The sequence below is a fragment of the Malaclemys terrapin genome, chromosome 5 (assembly GCF_027887155.1).
Source record: "Malaclemys terrapin pileata isolate rMalTer1 chromosome 5, rMalTer1.hap1, whole genome shotgun sequence".
In the NCBI taxonomy this organism is placed as follows: domain Eukaryota; kingdom Metazoa; phylum Chordata; order Testudines; family Emydidae; genus Malaclemys; species Malaclemys terrapin.
The window spans coordinates 60,195,290-60,210,693 of NC_071509.1; the positions used below are offsets into that span (position 1 = coordinate 60,195,290).

Below are 15,404 nucleotides of genomic sequence, written 5' to 3' on the forward strand. Positions count from 1 at the left end.
GTGCCTCCAGTTGGGAAAGGTGTATCAAAGAAGAAAAAGTGGACTGTGCATTATCCAAACATTCCATCAGCTATACGCCTAGTACCCCACGGAGAAGTACTGCCGGTTCCTGATGCACCAGAATCATTCTCACTTGAGTCAGCCGAGGAAGAGGATGAAACTTCTGGTCCTGAACCATCAGTGTCACAGGACCCACATTTTCTCCCATCCTCCTCCTCTGAACCACACCTCATAACACAAGGTGAACTGAATGACCTTGTCAGGGATTTGGAACTATCCAAGAGTAAGGCAGAGCTGTTGGGCTCCAGACTACAGCAGTGGAATCTCCTGGCAGGTGATGTTAGGGTTTCCATGTTCCGTGACCGTCAAAAGGATCTTGTCCCATTCTTCTTCATGGAAGGTGATCTTGTAGCCTGCAACAACATCGATGGTGTGATGGCAGCCCTCAACATCGTTCACGATCCAGATGAGTGGAGACTGTTCATTGATTCATCGAAGATGAGTCTTAAAGCTGTTTTACTGCATAATGGCAATGTTTTGCCATCAATTCCAGTTGGTCATGCAGTCCATAGGAAGGAAACCTATGACAACATGAAACAACTTTTGAGGTGCATAAACTATGACCAACATCAGTGGCAGCTTTGTGGCGATTTGAAGGTTGTTGCTCTCTTGCTTGGTCTGCAGACTGGATACTCTGTTAGTCTTAAAGGTGCCACAGGACCCTCTGTTGCTGGATACACAAAGTACTGCTGTTTTCTCTGCGAATGGGATAGTCGTGCAAGAGATTCCCACCACATCAAGAAAGATTGGCCACTCCGACAGTCATTGGAGCCCGGGAGGAAAAGTGTTCAGCATCCACCACTTGTTGAATCAAGGAAGATTTTGTTACCACCCTTGCACATCAAGCTGGGTCTGATGAAGAACTTTGTCAAGGCCATTGACAAAACACAAGCAGCTTTCATGTACCTCTGTGGAAAATTTCCAAGGTTAGGTGAAGCTAAGATAAAGGAAGGTGTCTTTGTTGGTCCTCAGATTCGTGAACTTCTTCGAGATGATGCATTTGACCATGCACTGCGTGGCAAGGAAAAGACGGCATGGGAAACCTTCCAGTTAGTGGCAATCAATTTTCTCGGAAACAACAAGGCAGACAACTACAGGTTGTTGGTGGAAAACCTCCTCAAGGCATACAAAAGCCTTGGTTGCAACATGTCACTAAAGATGCATTTTTTGCACTCTCATCTAGATTTTTTTCCACTGAACTGCGGAGCAGTGAGCGACGAGCACGGCAAGCGATTTCAGCAGGACATTGCAACAATGGAGAAACGCTATCAGGGCAAATGGAGCCCATCAATGCTTGCAGACTATTGCTGGACAGTGACGGGAGATGCTCCATTTAATGAATACAAGAGACAAGCCAAGAAGCGCTGAGTAGACACTGAATAGGACTAAACTATGTACATAATAGTTTTTTGCCTTTTGTTTCATATTAAATTTTATTTATAGAACCCTTTTGCTGATTTTTAAACAGGACAGGTGAAATATTATCATGTAAAGCAACCATAAACACATGAAAAAACCTAGGTTTACAATTTATTATTAAAACTCTATCTACACAATATACATAGACATAAAATGTAAAAACTTAAATATCTTAGAAACAGTAGCCAATTAGTTGTTTTAATTGTCATATTTGAATTCAGCACATCAAAATACATAATAAATAGCACATTTTATCTTTGAAGCAGACGACTTCTCAAAAATTGTAGACCAGTGTTACACGTCGGGATGAAACCAAAATCCACCGCAGAATAGCCAGTAGCCCAGTAGTTAAGGTGTGTGATGGAGATATACCTCATAGAGCTGGAAGGGACCCTGAAAGGTCATCGAGTCCAGCCCCCTGCCTTCACTAGCAGGACCAAATACTGATTTTGCCCTAGATCCCTAAGTGGCCCCTTCAAGGATTGAACTCATAACCCTGGGTTTAGCAGGCCAGTGCTCAAATCACTGAGCTATACTCATCTGGCAAGTGGGAGACCCTTGTTTAAGTCCTTGTTATGCCTGATTCAGAAGAGCCTTGAATCTGGGTCTCTTCAGATGAGTACCCTAAGCACCAGGCTTTTAGCTGTTCTAGGGTGGGTTTCTCCCTCTCTCTGGTTTTGATGAGAATTTCCATCCTAGTCCTGAGAAACTTCAGGTTTCTATGAATCTGTATTTTCTGGCACACTGTGTCATCAAAAAATTCCCAGCCAGCTATAACTAATGGTGTGCAAAATATGGAGGGAAGTGAAAAGTGTGGGCCCGAGTCTCCTCTCACATACACTAATTTTACAGTGTTGTAAGTCTGTTGGCTTAGTCCTTATTTTCAGGCTCTGTGTGCTCAAAGGAGTGTCTGCTAACAGAAGTCACATTTTTAAAACATGACCCTCAGTCTAATAATGTACTGTTTATATGATATGCAGTGGTATTGAGATACGTAGTTTGTTGTTCATCATTGTTTAGCTATAAAGTGTTATGTGAATATGGCCTGAATGTGACATTAAAACGAACTTAGAGTCACGCTTTGTGCTTATAAACTCAACAGGAGAATTACAGAAGCGTATGATTTCTGTGTTTGGGGGCACAACACTGTCACATACTTGTCAAGGTTTGATGGTCAAGTTGTAATGTTTGGTATTGCTTCAGTGCTCATTGTGTGTTATGATAAAGTTAAATTGCATAATAGAAGGTAGCAGCAGAGAGCCAGTTTCATACTTTGCCAGTCTCTGGGGCTCATAGCAAACCGAATGGTACAAAATGCTATGTTGTTGTTTTTATACAGAACTCTTGCCAGAGAAGGTGTTCCTGTTCATCTTGTGTACTTGATTCTTAAATAAACTTACTGGATTAGAGCCTAGTTATTTGATGCAGCCTAGCCCTTTATATATACACCTGTGTTTATGTATGTGTGTGTGTGTGTGTGTGTGTGTGTGTGTGTGTGTATGTGTGTGTATAATATAATATTTTTTTAAAGGATTTAACCTTCTACAGTAGAAATTATCATTTTGAAGTTATAATTAAATTTGTATTACTAACCAATATTTTCATACAGAGACTGTGAATAAAACAGATAGCTACTTTACTCTTTTTGTAGTCGAAGTCACGAAGCCTCTGGTATAATTTATACCATATCAGTAGCTTCTACTCTTGACAGTAGCCTCTATAGTTATTTAAATTTGCTTTAATGTGGATGTCAGTTTTTACACTTTTTTTCATTTGTATTGTAATCTTTTTCTAGATTAATCACTATAGCAATGCATTTTAGCTATCATTTCACGTTCCATTAAAAGCTCTTCTGTTTTTAAATGCAGGGATGAACCGTAAAATTCGCTACTCACTAGTGAACTCTGCGGATGGACACTTCTCTATTGATGAATTCTCTGGAATTGTTCGGTTGGAGAAGCCTTTGGATCGGGAGTTGCAGGCAGTGTACACTCTGACTTTAAAAGCTTTAGATCAAGGTTTACCTAGAAGGCTGTCCTCTCGTGGTAGTCTTGTGGTTTCTGTTTTGGATATAAATGACAATCCACCTGTGTTTGAATATAGAGAGTACAGTGCTACTGTATCAGAGGACACTTTAATTGGAACAGAAGTTCTTCAGATTTATGCTGCTAGCAGAGACATTGAAGCCAATGCTGAGATCACCTATTCAATAGTCAGTGGAAACGAACATGGAAAATTCAGTATTGATTCAGCAACAGGTAACAGAACATAAGGGTGAATTAACAGAAACATATGTGTTAATGTATATTTAGCTGTATCATTTTCACCAAGCGGTGTGTTATTACACATTATGCAATTGATTAACCACGCAGATAGACTTAAAACATATGTCCTGTAAAGTCAGTGATACTTTAAACTGATGTGTTTTGTTACTGTCTGCTGAGATGTTCATTCATTTAAAAATAGTCTTGGAAAGAAGTGTAATAGAATATGAAAAATTAACTGTATGTAATGCTTTTGGTAGTTGCTATTTAGGATACCTTTACTTAGTCTACAAAGTAGAGTAGAAGTTTCCTAACCACCATGCCAAAAATAAAAAACAAACACACAAACAAAAAACAACTATAATTACAGATAACAGTCTGTTCACAAAAGCCATTATTTATAATCTAAATGAGGTTTTGTCAAAGAAAGACCTGAGATTAAACCGACAAGGAAAACTGATCGTTGGTCCTCAAAGATGGTAATTATAGAAGAGTTGGTATGGCATTAGAGAAAGATAGAACTATATGTCCAGCCTAAAGATGAAGGATTTTAGGACTGAAAGTCAGTGGGACTGCGGAGCTAAGTCACGTAAGTGCTTTTGAAAATTTTGTCCATTTTTACTACTTTAGTAAAGAGTAACTTATACCTCAGTTCTCCTTACATCATAATTCCTGTATACTCTATAGCTTTTTTGCAAAGGGTGTTTTCAAGAAAAAGAGTTTCTCTCTCCTAAGGCCTTATTTGCACACACAAGTTGTACTAACTTGGGTTATTGTTAAAATGGTACTACTCCTTCCCCACGCCCCACATGTAGTTATACTGGTATAAAAGTGCTTATACCAATATAACTTATTGTCATATGGGAAGGGAAACAAACTATACTGGAATTAGGCACCTTCATATAAATATAACTGTGTCTGGTATAACGGTGTGGTACCACTTTAACCATTTTGGTTTAAAAAAGAATCACACCCCTAACCAAAATCCTTCTACTGGTACAAAACCTGTGTATAGCCCGGGCAGTTCTACTGCTCCCACTGCTTACTACATACTTGACATAATACTCTTCTGTTTTTGACATCAAATCTGGTTTCTGTCTAAGGGCAGGTCTTCACTACGGGGGGGGAGTTGATTTAAGATACGCAAATTCAGCTACGCCAATAGCGTAGCTGAATTCGACATATCGGAGCTGACTTACCCCGCTGTGAGGAAGGCGGCAAAATCGACCTCCGTGGCTCTCCGTCGACGGCACTTACTCCCACCTCCGCTGGTGGAGTAAGAGCGTCGATTCGGGGATCGATTGTCGCGTCCTGACGAGACGCGATAATTCGATCCCCAAGAGATCGATTTCTACCCGCCGATTCAGGCGGGTAGTGTAGACCTAGCCTAAGTGAAATCAAAGGTTATTTCATTTATTTTGATGGAAAATAAAAACAGGACGTGTTTTCCTAGACATCCTTAGCAATAAAAGAACAAAGGAAAGTAAGAGTCAGAATAAACGAGTTGGCTCTGAGACAGTTTTTCATTGCAGCAGCTTCTGAATGTTTAGGGTTTGATTTCATTGCTGTGTATCTCCCATTTTACACTGTCATAACACAGGGATTAATCAGGTCATTGAGCTATTTGGAAATTAATTAAAACAAACTGAAAAGCAATAGTATGTAGCAGTACAGTAATATCAAAATATGAAATTTTTCTTTGTAGGAGCCATTTTTATTATTGAAAGCCTGGATTATGAAAGTTCCCATGAGTATTACTTGACAGTGGAAGCCACAGATGGAGGCACACCTTCATTAAGTGATGTTGTAACAGTGAATATCAATGTAACTGATATCAATGATAACACTCCAGTGTTCAGCCAAGACACCTACACAGCAGTAATCAGTGAGGATGCCATGCTTGAACAATCGGTCATTACAGTACGTATTATTATGTGGTTTTGGTTTTATTTTTTCTCTATTTTATTCAGTTGAGCCAATCATAGTTTCTCTCTGAGAAATAAATACTAATTTGTAAATTGTTAACTTTTTAAGAAATCTTTCAGAACTGGGAATATAAAACATATAGGAAAAGTGCAGAATATTTTGTACTAGTTGTAGTCCATTTATATGAATTATGATTTCATTTGCAGAGAGATTCCAGAGAAATTAGTTTACCTGACTTTGGTATATTCCAAATATTGGAGTTTTTGCCTTGATAACTCTGTAATATGCTAGACCTGAAACAGCAGTGCCTTCCATTAGAATGAATTTATTGAAAGAGCACCAGTGTCTGCCTATATCAATTTTACATGAAAATATGATGTCCTCTAGGTTATGGCAGATGATGCTGATGGACCTTCAAACAATCACATTCACTACTCAATTATAGATGGCAATCAGGGGAGTCCTTTTACAATTGACCCTACCAAGGGTGAAATAAAAGTGACTAAATTTCTAGACAGAGAAGAGGTAAGTAAGTTTTATGACTTTTTTTTTTAAATTCAGTTGGTTAGATTAAAATACAGGTAACTTGCACTGCCATTTTCTGGGGTGATATTTATGTAAATTCTGATGACTTCAGGTCTTTTAAAATTAAGGTAAATGTAATTTTTTCAATGAGGACAATTTTAAAAAGTGACACCATCTGTTTATGGCATTAGTTTGTGTTTGTTTTATTCAGATTGTAATAGGGTCTTTAATTATAGTATGTGATATATATATATCACATACTATAATTAAAGACCCTATTACAATATATATATATATATATTAGAGCCTTGTTGTTCGTCTGAAGTACCCGTGTATTATGTGGGTTCAAATATTTTTCTCAATTAATACAAATTCTTCAGTTTGTCACCTTTTTCTTTCTTTAATGAATGTGTGGATTTTTTTTTTTTTTTTTTTTTTTTAGATTTCAGGATACACCTTGACAGTTCAAGCTTCAGATAATGGAAATCCATCCAGAGTCAACACAACTACTGTAAATATTGATGTATCAGATGTAAATGACAATCCTCCAGTATTCTCAAAGGGGAACTATAGTGTTATCATCCAGGTAATGTAAACATAGCACTTTAGATGTTATGACAATCAAACTAAATACAATTTTTGGATGTTAATCTGTGACTTTTTGCAACAGAAAAAATATATTTTTTTATTATTTAAGGCTGAAGTAATATAAATTGGACTGTTTACCTGAGTAAGTGCTTATCAGTGTAAATAAGTGTTGTAAAATCAGGACCATATTGTGCCACCTTGTTACAAAAGTTGCAGAGAAATACTTCATTCATAGGACGTGTGTCACTTTTAACATGTAGGATTATTTTATTTTTATTTTGTGTTACACTGTACAACATTCAACATACATATACAGTACATCTTAAAAATACATACATTACAATTGACTTATTTTGCTAATAATAGATGGAGATTATGTTTAGAAAACTATATTTTAGCTACTCTGTTATTGTAAAGCAGGTGTTCTGTACTCCTGCACATAGACCATTATTTAATGTATGTTGCTCCATAGCACTCTTCAGCTGATTAAGAGATGATGCTGAGCAGCTGTAAAGGAAATGTCATTCATATCTCACGTTGTACGGATGGTAGATGTGAACTGATATTTTGAGGATTTAAGTATTGAAACAAGGAAAGAGAGATAGCAGGAATACTCAGAATAAAATATAACAAAATAATATGATATTAAACTAACTCTCTGAAATACGAAAGTTTTTTGTATTGGTTATACCCTTCAGGTGTATGCAGGGGCATGACACAGATCTGAACTGGGCAGGACATAATGGCACTGGGAAAAAAATTAAATAAGCAAGTATTCCTGACTTAGGGAAACCCTGAACCATATTTCACTCATATTGATGACTGATCATAGCTAACTTGTCTGTTTGGCTCTTGTGGTTTATGCCTTTGGTTCTTGCATATGAAAATAAAAATAGTTAAGTGCTCAGAATTCTCCATATTCACAAAAATGTGTCTGACAGAACCAATAACTGAGTGCTATCCCAAAAGTATAATTCATCTATAACAACACACAAACTTTAGTTTTCCATTATAAGGTGGTAATAATGGACCATATTCTCAAATGACTAGCAGGTAATTCACTCAGATACAGGGAACTTCCTGCTGGCAAGGCAGCTCCTGCACCAGCTGTTCCCCTTCCTCTGACATGGGAACCATGTTGAAGGAAGTAAGAGGGACTTGGGATAGTTGCATTAAAGACATTATGCTAGTGATGTAAATTAGAGCAATTCCTCAGATGCTTTCTCTTGCTGGCATGGGTCAACACGGACCAGAATGAGGGAGTCATAACTCATCCAGTGACTCATCCCAACATAGCACCTTTATTCAGACTCTTAAAATGCTCTATGAAAGTAGGTAAAATTATGATCTCCATTTTATAGGGGAAATGAAGGCACTCCTAATGCACATGAACTTGAGGGGAGTCTAGACCAAACAGCTGTACTAGACTCCCCAAAGTGGTCAGAAAGGGCTGTGAATGCACCTGCCTCGACTTTAACTCTTAGAGCATGGGAGTAAGGCACACTGTTCAAGAAGGTAATAGATGCTGCTGGGTGCATGTTCCCTTGTGCTCTCAAAGGATTGTGCTTTTCGTCCAGTGGGCCAGATTTTAAAAGGTATTTAGGTGCCTAATTCCAACAAACCAGTGGGAGTTAAGCACATACATATCTTAAAAAACCCAGATGTGCAGCCCATCCTCACCCCCAAAATATGAGCAGTTTTTTATGGCCACTTTTTTGCCCTAACCTACATACCCAAGATAACTCAATGAATATCCATAGAGTCAAGAAGGGAAACCTGGTAACTGGTTCCCATCTCAAGTACATCTTTGGCGTTTCCTCTTCCCCAACAGCTCACTCTAGCTGGAGGAGAGGAGGAAATAATTCTGTATTACATGAGGTCCATGTCACTCCCTTCTAATCAGCCAGAGTACCTCAGGGAGAATGGTGAACTGCCCCTCCAGTCCACCCACATGTAACAAGGAAAAGAGCTCCACTGGATTCAAATGAGGTGGGAGCCATAAGGGCTCAGTAGTTCTGAAAATCCGGCCACTTAGGTGTCTAACTTTAGGCATCCACATTTAAAAATATGGCCCTGGTCTGTTTTATGGACTTCCTGGCATGAAGAGTATCAGCTGTAATGCTCAGACCACTAAACTGTTGACCTCAGCGAATTTCACCTACTTCCTCAAGTCATCTCTGTCCCAGAACCTTTTCAAAGAACAATAGCAAAAGGGCTCAAAAGTTGATAAACGGGGGGGGAGAGGGTGCATATTGGGAGGGTGGATATTTTTTCTAATGGATGGCATTTTACTGATATCCTGCATTCAATACCATATCATTCTACCAACATATTAAAGAGAAAAAGGCTTTGTGCAGCACAGCTGTCACATTTAAATATTCTGCGGGAAATCTTTGTTCCAGAAGGAAGTAGAGATTTGTAGAGTATAGTAGTTGACAAATCTGATCAGTTGGTTTCCAAGTGTATATAAACTTTGCATCACTGGGATGCAGCAGGTAGTTAGATGATCTATATGTGTAAAAAGCTCGACTTGAGAGCTATTTAACGGGGACTAAATTGTGGCATTTACCCACTGCCCCACTAGAAGCTCTGGGCCAGGTTCTGACCCAGGGACTCATCTCCCTTTCTCCCACTTTGTGGTTATTTTGCAGGAGAAAAGCAGTCCATGTGCTCATCTATATGCAGGTACTATGATTATCCTTAATAGGTAGCATTAGCTAGATTTGAATGTTTGGTGAGTTAATAATTAACCCAGAGGTACCAGGGCTCATTAAGACCAAAGGTAAAAAAAATGGAGTTTCAAGGCCAGGACATTTTTTAACACAATAACCCAAAAGGACTGGAAAATTTTCCGGGAAGTAGAAAAAACAGCTGTTTGACAATACTGTGATACCAATTGACTTTTTTCTGTTGTGGAAAGGAAAACTGAATCAGAGTATCTCACTGATTACATTGTTATAATGAAACTGTCTGATGCAATGTTCCTATACATTTATAGGAAAATAAGCCTGTTGGATTTAGTGTGCTCCAGCTCACAGTGACAGACAAGGATTCTTCCCATAATGGTCCACCTTTCATCTTCACCATTCTGAGTGGAAATGAAGAGAACGCTTTTGAGATTAACCACCAGGGAGTGCTTACCACATCTGTTGCACTGAAACGCAAAGTGAAGGATCATTATTTTCTCCATATTAAGGTATGAAAGGCTTATCTTTAGCCAGTTTGTGTTTTTAACCAGTTTAATTACCCAGTTCACTTTTTCCCTGTGGTTGGAGGATGGCCATTTGCATTTGTGTGACATGACCTGTATCTCCTAAGTAGTGGTTCTTGCAATGAGATCGCCACAGGCAAACCCCATGGGCCTCAGCAGGACTCCAAGCAGGTGCGGGGTCTTTCTTTGTGGATTTCATTGCAGGATTAAGGCATAAGTGAGGAGTAAATAGGGTGAATATCTGTCCTAATGTGTTTGTCCACCCCTTCATTTTGCATCTGTTTTTCAGAAATCTGTCCCTCTCCTTCATTTCTTATCAGGCATTTTACTGCACAAGAAAACAGCCAGACTCTAGATCGGTGGATCTCAACCAGGGGTCTGTGGCCCACTGGGGGGCCTCAAGCAGTTTTCAGGGGAGCCGCCAACCAGGGCCAATGTTAGGCTTGCTGGGGCCCAGGGCAGAAAGCTGAAGCCCGACTGCGTGGGGCTGAAGCTGGGGGTCCTGAGCCCTACCACCTGGGGCTGAAGCCTGAACATCTGAGCTTCATGGGGGCCCCAGTCAATTGCCCTGCTTGCTACCTCCTAATGCCGGCCCTGGCTTTTACATGCAGAAAACCAGTTGTTGTGGCACAGGTGGGACGTTGAGTTTTTATAGTATTTTGGGGGGCCTCAGAAAGAAAAAGGTAGAGAGCCCCTGCTCTAGATCTGCAGTGCTGTTCCTGAGACCATCTACTGGTGGTAACAGGGCAGTGCCTTATTGCATCCTTCTTCCTATTGTGGCTTCCAACTGAAAGTTGGAGGAATAAGCTAGAGAATGTTCACATATCCATAACAGGGGTTAATAAAGACTTCACAGCATTGCAGTGCTGAAATATTACCTAGTGATGAAGAAATACCTTTATATAGCACAGTCTTCTTTTCACATGGCTCTATATAAGAACAATAGCAATACAATTTTGGTTCTTACAATACACATCAGATACTAATTTACATGTTGTATTGTAACAGTGTTTCCACACAATGGATTAGATTCTCATCTGATGTAAATCAGCACATTTCATTGAGTCTATTTAAATCAATGGAACGGCACAGATTTTACATCAGCTGAAGATCTGTCTCTGATATTGTAACTTTTTCAAGTGCCAGATGTTTTTTATACTTTGGCTTAATCTCTAACCCAACAGGCTGCTATCAAAGCAATCTAAAATAAAGGGAAGATGGTCTAAGTCAATAAATCTCACTTTCTTTGATAGCTTAGTTTTCCCAGATACGTTTTTATATGTATATGTCTGTGCCATAAGAAAAGATCAGACGACTCTTCATTGTCTTATCAGATGTTATTTAATTCAGCTATAAACTGATAAATAAGATAACTATGAACAGAGGAATCAAGATCCTAGGGCTACAAAATTTCCCAAAATTTTGCACGTGATCAGGTCTTACATTTCATTTCTAGACTGCTTGTTTTGGGAGAAATCTTCTGCTCTGTTCCTACACATTCTTTAAAGGCCAATAATAATTTCTCTCCCCAAAGCTCCAAATTATTCCCCTAACTAATATTTAACATTCGTGAGAAAACAGAGCTTTGCTTTCCACTAAAGCTGGGTAGGGAAACTTTTCCCATCCTGCAAAAATATTTGAGATTTCCAACATTGTCTTTTTCCACAATGGGATGAAACCACGACCTTTCCTGTTTTTTCCATGAACAGAGAAAGGCACTCAAGAATAGGCCTTAGCCAAGTGGTTAGGGAAGTCTTCTGGAATGTGGGAGACCTCTGAACCAGTCAGAGTAGGGACTTGAACCAGGGTCTCCCACTTCCCTAACCACTTGACTAACTGCCAGGCTACTCTGGGGTAAGTATCTTTCCCTCTGGTTTTTAAATGGAATTCCATCCTCAGAAACCTTGTTGAAAACAGCCTTTTCCCCACAAAAAGTTTGTTTTGACGAATTGGCGTTTTCAGACAAAAAAAAAAATGCTTCATCAAAAAATTTCAGATAAGCTCCTACCTGTTGATGCAGGAGCCTGGAGAAGTCCTGTCCACTCTTCTGTGTATGCTGATTCAGTCTATATTGAGATAATAACAACCATGCTATACTTACCCTAAGCAGGAAGAGAAAGAGAGAGCCCTGGTTTACTTTTGAGTGTCATACACAAATGCTCTGGTAATGGGCACCAGTATAAGAATGTAGACAGAATCTTTATTTGAATGCAGCCCAAAACTTGGGGTGTTGGCCAGGGTCAGAAAAGGATGAAATATAATAGTGAAAAGTGCAAGGTCATGCATTGAGGGATTAATAACAAGAATTTTTTTATAAGCTGGGGACTCATCAGTTGGAAGTAACAGAGGAGGAGAAGGACCTCGGAGTATTGGTTGATCACAAGATGACTATGAGCCGCCAATGTGATATGGCCATGAAAAAAGCTAATGTGGTCTTGGGATGCATCAGGCGAGGTATTTCCAATAGAGATAAGGAGGTGTTAGTACCATTGTACAAGGCACTAGTGAGACCTCATCTGGGATACTGTGTGCAGTTCTGGTCTCCCACGTTTAGGAAGGATGAACTCAAATTGGAACAGGTACAGAGAAGAGCTACTAGGAATGGAAAACCTGTTTTATGAAAGGAGACTCAAAGAGCTTGGCTTGTTTAGCCTAACCAAAAGAAGACTCAGGGGAGATATGATTGCTCTCTCTATATATATATCAGATGGATAAATACCAGGGAGGGAGAGGAATTATTTAAGCTCAGTACCAATGTGGACACAAGAACAAATGGATATAAATTGGCCATCAGGAAGTTTAGACTTGAAATTAGATGAAGGTTTCTAACCATCAGAGGAGTGAAGTTCTGGTACAGTCTTCCAAGGGGAGCAATGGGGACAAAAGACATATCTGGCTTCAAGACTAAGCTTGCTGAGTTTATGGAGGGGATGGTATGATGGGATAGCCTAATTTTGGCAATTAATTGGTGTTTGACTATTAGTGGTAAATATGCCCAATGGCCTGTGATGGGATGTTAGATGGGTTGGGATCTGAGTTACTACAGAGAATTCTTTCCTGGGTGTCTGGCTGGTGAGTCTTGCCACATGCTTAGGGTTTAAGCTGATCGCCCTATCTGGGGTCAGAAAGGAATTTTCCTCCAGGGCAGATTGGCAAAGGCCCTGGGGGGCTTTTCACCTTCCTCTGCAGCGTGGGGAACGGGTCACTTGCTGGACGATGCTCTGCACCTTGAAGTCTTTGAATCATGATTTGAGGTCTTAAATAGCTCAGACATAGGTTAGCGCAGGGGTAGGCAACCTATGGCACGTGTGCCGAAGGCGGCACACGAGCTGATTTTCAGTGGCACTCACACTGCCCGGGTCCTGGCCACCAGGTGTCTGGGGGACGCTGCATTTTAATTTAATTTTAAATGAAGCTTCTTAAACATTTTAAAAACCTTATTTACTTTCCATACAACAATGGTTTAGTTATATATTATAGACTTATAGAAAGAGACCTTCTAAAGACGTTAAAATGCATTACTGGCACGCGAAACCTTAAATTAGAGTGAATAAATGAAGACTTGGCACACCACTTCTGAAAGGTTGCTGACCCCTGGGTTAGGGGTTTATTACAGGAGTGGATGGGTGAGATTCTGTGGCCTGCGTTGTGCAGGAGGTCAGACTAGACGATCATAATGGTCCCTTCTGACCTTAAAGTCTGTGACTCTAAAAGCATTTGAGGAGCACAGATCTTAAAAACAATCCGTCTGTATACATTCCTGCATTACCTAAGGCTTACAGATTCCCTGGATCTAGAGAAAGACAGAGCTCCTTCTGACTCCTCTGTAGACCTTTTCCCTGTGTCAGTCTGTCCCCCGACAGCCTCTGACAATTGACATTTTTCTGGGGCACCCTATTTTTCTGGGAGCCCAGCAAGGCTGGCTGGAGGGAGGAAGAGGTGGCCAGATCACTCCTACCCCTCTGCCCGTCATAGCCTGCCCACCCAAGTGTCCCCTCCTCCCTATGCCACTGCTGTACCAGTGGGTTCCCAGTATACGTCATTTCGATGTCTGTCACCCTTTTCAAGAACACTACTCCAAGCCGCTGTACCTGAATCAGACCAGGGACTTGATCCTGAATCTCCCACCTCCCAAGTGAGTATTCTAACCTAGCCAGGGAAAGACTATTCTATAGCCTTCGGTGGCTAGGGCACCAAATTAGGCATAGCAGGGTTTTGAACCTGCGTCTTCCATCTCCCGATGAATGCCCTAATCAGTAGGTTCTTCTGAGGTGAGTGTCTCTGGTTTCACAAAAATTTCATCCTGGACCTGAGAAACCGTCCTGATTAAAGCACTGTCTGAACTGATACGTTTCCACAAAAAGTTTCTGGCAAAAATGTTATGGCAAAAAATTCCTAACCAGTTCCATTTAGAATACTATCAATATAATTATTTTAAATATATCCACCTTAGTTACTTCTTTTTTCTACATGCCCCTTTGTTCTTTTTTATTCTTTCTCTTTTCTTCATTCTTACCTCTCCCCCAGATCCAAACTCTGCCCTTTATGTTTAGAACAACCAGTCAGAAATCTAGGCAAACCCAAACATTACATGCGCTTGAGTCCTGTCTCCCTATTTAAACATTTGGGTTACTAAAAGTCAGCTTTCCAGACATAAGCCCATCTTTCTACAATGATTATACAATATTAAAATGGTAAATATTGCACACACGTAATACCTGTTAAAAATCTTATGTTCAGATTTTCATAAGTTTGGATTTGTGTATGAAAATATAAAATGATTTTCCTATGCCTATCTTCAAGAGCACTAACCATCTCTAATAGTAATACAATAACTATACAGATTTTTTTAACACAACATATGATTTTCCTGTGCCACTCTGTACCATGTGTCCTATTAGAGTTGTGACAGAACTCTGCTCCAGAGAGGTAATGCAAAGAGAAGAACAACTGAGAAGGGAAGGATGAGAAAAATGGAAGGAAAAGGGTGGGAGGACATTATCTCACTCTCCTATTCTGTTTTTCCTCTCTTTGTATCACAATATGTGTCCTTGTGCCAGAATGGGTTGTGGGTTCACTGGCATGATGCTTAAAAAGTCTTTTGAATTTTGTTGGAGCTACACAGTCTGATACTGTTGAAGATAATTTGTATAGTTATTTGAAGCAAATACCATCACAGGATATTTTTATTCATCACAATGACAATCATGAAACACAATATAATTAAATATAACTTTCTGCCTTTTCAATTTAATGTAATGTTTGGCATTTTGCAAATTGGATTTGTTTTAACTGAGATTCTCCCAATGACTGTATGGAGAAGTGTGTGTGTTGGATGTTTATTGCATGAGTCATTGTGACTGTAAGATAGTTCCATGTTTGAAATAAAAAAAATACTTCAAGCGCCATCT

The 15,404-nt window shown here is 39.6% G+C and overlaps 1 protein-coding gene across 4 annotated transcripts in view; it reads left to right on the forward strand.

Annotated features, from left to right (window-relative positions):
* The window catches only part of FAT1 (FAT atypical cadherin 1), a 168,288-nt gene that overhangs the window by 137,625 nt on the left and 15,259 nt on the right, over positions 1 to 15,404 (forward strand). For all 4 annotated transcript variants that reach the window (XM_054031029.1, XM_054031028.1, XM_054031030.1 and 1 more), the window contains exons 14-18: positions 3,348 to 3,737; positions 5,449 to 5,663; positions 6,057 to 6,194; positions 6,637 to 6,780; positions 9,781 to 9,978. In XM_054031029.1, coding sequence (XP_053887004.1) covers positions 3,348 to 3,737; positions 5,449 to 5,663; positions 6,057 to 6,194; positions 6,637 to 6,780; positions 9,781 to 9,978 — 1,085 coding nt within the window. The remainder of the gene's footprint in view (positions 1 to 3,347; positions 3,738 to 5,448; positions 5,664 to 6,056; positions 6,195 to 6,636; positions 6,781 to 9,780; positions 9,979 to 15,404) is intronic.